Below are 5,117 nucleotides of genomic sequence, written 5' to 3' on the forward strand. Positions count from 1 at the left end.
GTAGAAGGTATAATGCGTACATTTTTACAATCCCTACTAGCACGACTAAACCCTAAACCCTAAACCCTGAACCCTAAATCCTAAACCCTGTTGGGGATGAAACTTCACACGGCTCTTAGGCTACCCTAAACATACATCCACGCAAGATTTGGTCTCCAATTGATTTAGTTTGCGCCACGTAGAAGGTATACTGCATACATTTTTAAAATCCCTACTAGCACGACTAAACCCTAAACCCTAAACCCTGAACCCTAAATCCTAAACCCTATTGGGGATGAAACTTCACACGGCTCTTAGGCTACCCTAGACATACATCCACGTAAGATTTGGTCTCCAACTTATTTGGTTTGCGCCACATAGAAGGTATAATGCATACATTTTTATAATCCCTACTAGCACGACTAAACCCTAAACCCTAAACCCTGAACCCTAAATCCTAAACCCTGTTGGGGATGAAACTTCACACGGCTCTTAGGCTACCCTAGACGTACATCCATGCAAGATTTGGTCTCCAACTGATTTGGTTTGCGCCACGTAGAAGGTATAATGCGTACATTTTTACAATCCCTACTAGCACGACTAAACCCTAAACCCTAAACCCTGAACCCTAAATCCTAAACCACCCTATGGGGATGAAACTTCACACGGCTCTTAGGCTACCCTAGACGTACATCCACGCAAGATTTGGTCTCCAACTGATTTGGTTTGCGCCATGTAGAAGGTATAATGCATACATTTTTACAATCCCTACTAGCACGACTAAACTCTAAACCCTAAACCCTGAACCCTAAATCCTAAACCGTGTTGGGGATGAAACTTCACACGGCTCTTAGGCTACCCTAGACGTACATCCACGCAAGATTTGGTCTCGAACTGATTTGGTTTGTGCCGCGTAGAAGGTATAATGCGTACATTTTTACAATCCCTACTAGCATGACTAAACCCTAAACCCTAAACCCTGAACCCTAAATCCTAAACCCTGTTGGGGATGAAACTTCACATGGCTCTTAGGCTACCCTAGACGTACATCCACGTAAGATTTGGTCTCCAACTGATTTGGTATGCGCCACGTGGAAGGTATAATGCATACTTTTTTGCAAGCACCTTTTCAATGCTTAATGTTTACAATTACGACACACGGCATTATTTTTAAAATACATTATGTATTAGATGTGTGAATTGAGATATCTGAAATTCAAAATCATACTCTTAATTTTAAATACGCACATGGGGATGAAACTTCGCATGGCTCTTAGGTTTAGTGCAATAATTGCAAGCATTGATATATACGAAATTCAATATGATATTCAAAATGATAAAGTTGGAACTTGAACACTTTTTCAATGCTTAATGTTTACAATTACTTCACATGGCATTCTTTTTTAAATACCTTATGTATTAGATGTGTGAATTGAGATATTCGAAATTCAAAATCATACTCCTAATTTTAAATGTTTATGTTAGATTTGAACAAACTATAAACTGAGATAAACAAAGTGTGAAGAACATCATGAAAGTACGAAAATGCTCATACATTATAAAAGTAAGAACAATATGATGAAAGTACCAAAATGAATCTATACATCATCATCATCATCATGCAGAAGTGCATCCCTAAACAAGAAATGTGTGAAGCCTAAACAATCATCCTGAATCAGAATCTGATAACTCCACATATGATCCTCTAGTCATCCTCTGACATGGCTCCTGTATGACCCGCTGCCCAACCGTCCGCTGTGTGCCCTCAGGCAAAGCCAGATCAGATGGGCCAGCCTCATCACCTCTCCATCACCTGCATGAGATGGGCCAGCCTCATCCTGATGAAGAGGAGGGCATGCTGCACGAGCCACCGCTGCCATCTCTGCCTCCCTCGCCTCCTCTATGTATGCGCGTCTCAGCTCCCATAGTCGTGCATCTGCGAATACTCGTGCCTCAAATCCAGTGCGAGTAATCGTCTCTACATGTAGAAGACGCTGGTCTCAGCCCCGCCCAAGCTGCTGCTCCACCCACTGCTACAATGATGTCTGCAGCTCATGCTTTTCCCTCTAGGCTTTTTCAAAAAATCATCAGAAGATACCCATGTTTGGAGTCTTTTTTAGGGTTTTTGGGACTTCCAAGCTCATTTTCTGATGTCAAAAGTACCAAAATATGTATCTACAAAAAGTTTAAATTTTTTTCCAAATAATTTAGAGCTTTCAAAGATTTTGGGGACCATGTTGACTTTTAAAGCAAAAGGAGACGATGGCATTCCAAACTTTCTAGATGCTGATTGGGATAGGACAACTGCCAGCAATGTGTATTGTGAGGTTCTCCATAATTGACTCCAAGTGAAATATATGATTTCATCTGAAAACTACATACTTTCTTTCTTCTACAAATGAAGTAGGATGATTGGTTCAAAACTTGTGCCACTGGATCAAGATGAGAACTCTTTTGGTCCAAAAAATGGTTTAATTGAAATTACAGTCACTGAGAATGGAAGTGTACTGAGCATCATCTCACTCAGGCAATGTTGCACCCTCTCTCAATTACGTAATGACATTTTAACGGAGTCGGAGGGCACTGTCTCCGAAGGATTTTCATTTGTTCTCAACAACAAGAAGGTGAAGTAGATTTTTAAGATTGTTTTTAGTTTAACTATTTCAGTTACAATTTTGCCATTGTATTTATGTGCAAATTCTACAAAGAAGAGAATGTATAATAAAGTGCAAAGATCTTGCGAGTACAATTATTGAGATAGATCAAAGATCATGAGATCAGGTAATGTTTTATGTGATTTTAAATCTAAACTAATAACAAAGTCTAGATCTAATTTAAACTTGTTGCTTTGCAGATATCAAAGACTTTAATTATGTTCATGTGGTTGGGATGGAATGAGGTATACCAAGCTATTATTAAAAAGAAACCACATTTTTTTGCAGACAAATTTGAAACTTGTACACTCAATAACATCAAATTCTTAGGATAATAGCTGCTATTTTGTCACAAAATTGTGTCACAAGAATATATTTGTCAAGAGAAGTTACATGACATGGATTGTCTCTATTGCAGATGAAAAACATCCATAAGCCTACATTAAACATACCATGGCATATCCACTTCATTCAAGGAGTCTGCTACTCAGTGGAAGGCTCTATGGGAGGGTTTGAGAAAGATTGCTGCGAAGACTGATGCTTGGAATAAATGTGTTCCTGCTTCTCCTCTAGTTGTTCCTCCTTATGAGCGCCCTCTTGTGTATTCTGCTCATCCACCTTCACCTGCTCCTGAACCTTCTCCTCATCAACTTTAACAGGCTCCTGCTTTACCGGCTTCTCATCCACTATCAGTGGCTCCTGCTTTGCATGCTGTTTAACAGAAGAACTAGATCCAACACGAATGGGCTTCTTTTTTTGCTTCTCTTTAGGAGCCTTCTTTGCATACTTGAGTAGCTTTTCAATTGTAAGAGCTCTATATCCATTTATATCAATGGATGTGTACGTAGCTATCCTCTTAAAGCTATAAGGAGAGAGAAATGTATCATAAATTCATTGACATCTTGTCATTATATATAAGATATGCAATAAAGATCTTTATAGTTACCATCTCTAGTATTTGTGCTCCAAAAAAAGTGTCTAGCATGTGCTTGGCATGGAATAATGTTCTCCACCCACATGAATTTGGATCATCTTGTTGTGGTGCTTGCACAAGGATATCATCATTGAGAGATGGTTGTGAAGAAAGATGTATCAAGTTTGTGGAAAAGGAAATCGTTCTCTCACCAGCATATTAATAATTTGAATGGTGTCTAATAAATTTACATTGGGAGGACATAAATCCAATGCAGTGAAAAGTCTCTTCAGACACCTACAATGTCTATTTTGAAAGTCATCAATGGTCCAAAGCTAATAAATAAATAAAAGATAAAGGATGAAAACAACATATAGATTCAAGGTTTTATGGGTGCCATATAGAGAGTTGATTTTAAAGCACCACTTGTCTTTAAGATCTACACAAACTAGGCTCTAATGGTTGCTACAAGAGAAGAAAAATACATTAGTGATTCTCTACTAAGAGACAAATATGTATGCTAATACAATTTAATCACGTACCTTGCATTGAAAGCAAATAACAAGAGTGTAACATTTTTGAAGTTGTAGTATGTAAACCACTTCTTCAACTCAGTCGGTGCAACCCTTGGATCTTCGAATTTTATAGAGAAGGTAGTATCAATTATAAAGACTTCATGCTGGGCTTCCTGACGCAATTCATTCCTGTACATACTGTTCAAGAAAACATCAGCTGCATCAATGAAGAGGAAGAGTTCTTGAACAAGGTTTATGTACTGTCCCCTAATATTCAACATTAATTGTTAAGTGCTCACTTCAACATTATTAAGACTGTATCAAATATGAAAACGTCTAAAAAGCTTACCAAAGGACAACCATGAAAAAATGATCAGTGACCCAGTCATTCTTTGATTTGAGTGCATTTATGCATTCAGCTGTCATGGTAATATCTCTTGCCTCAAACATAGTCACGTAAGAAATCAAAAATCTAGAACCCAACTCACCCAGCCTTTGACAATTTATCGAATCTCTCAAAGTTGTTTCATTCCTTTGGCTATCGGGCTGGTGGAACCAATAAGATGTCTCTCATTTTTTTATCCACCCAATCAGTGGGATGAAGCTGGAGCGTCTTCTTCGACATTGCATCATATGACATAATTATTCTACTGTAGCATATTTGCCATTTTTGTTAGTTCTTTTGGGTTGGTGAAACCCTCATATGTCACAACCTACCGGATTCTTTCTCCATAGCTACATCAACTAGCCTCACATCCAGATGCCTCTTCTACAGAGCAGCTACACAGTCCAAGATGACACATGACATGTTCAGCTTTGACATGTTTGACATGTAATCATACACACTGTTCTTCACACAGTCATCTTTCAATCGATCAATCTTTGATCCAGGTGGACTGTACTTTGTGCATATTTCCTTCCTCTTCAGTTTGGCCTATCTTTTGGGTTTTATTCCCAAAGGCGAAGTAGACACACAACTTAAGATGGGGGAAGTCACATTATGTATAGGATCTAATAAGTTGTACTCATTGTATATGCTTCCACTATGTAGTCACT

General features: G+C 38.5%; 1 protein-coding gene across 1 annotated transcript; it reads left to right on the forward strand.

Annotated features, from left to right (window-relative positions):
• The first annotated feature begins 2,253 nt into the window (after positions 1 to 2,253).
• Positions 2,254 to 3,197, forward strand: LOC147894623 (uncharacterized). Its single transcript, XM_087384384.1, has 3 exons — positions 2,254 to 2,603; positions 2,834 to 2,878; positions 3,052 to 3,197. Exons 1-3 carry the CDS (start codon positions 2,388 to 2,390, stop codon positions 3,169 to 3,171), a joined length of 381 nt encoding a protein of 126 aa, XP_087240510.1. The 5' UTR covers positions 2,254 to 2,387; the 3' UTR covers positions 3,172 to 3,197.
• Positions 3,198 to 5,117: the final 1,920 nt, after the last annotated feature.

Source organism: Dipteris shenzhenensis, chromosome 14, assembly GCF_047967505.1.
Source record: "Dipteris shenzhenensis isolate YYH24624 ecotype China chromosome 14, Dip_SZ_1.0, whole genome shotgun sequence".
NCBI classification, from domain to species: Eukaryota; Viridiplantae; Streptophyta; class Polypodiopsida; order Gleicheniales; family Dipteridaceae; genus Dipteris; species Dipteris shenzhenensis.

Coding starts and splice junctions, on each gene's coding strand:
- LOC147894623 (XM_087384384.1), top strand. CDS start 2,388: ATGATTGGTTCAAAACTTGTGCCACTGGATCAAGATGAGAACTCTTTT. Junction 2,604..2,833: donor TTGTTCTCAACAACAAGAAG/GTGAAGTAGATT, acceptor GTTGCTTTGCAG/ATATCAAAGACTTTAATTAT. Junction 2,879..3,051: donor TGTGGTTGGGATGGAATGAG/GTATACCAAGCT, acceptor TCTCTATTGCAG/ATGAAAAACATCCATAAGCC.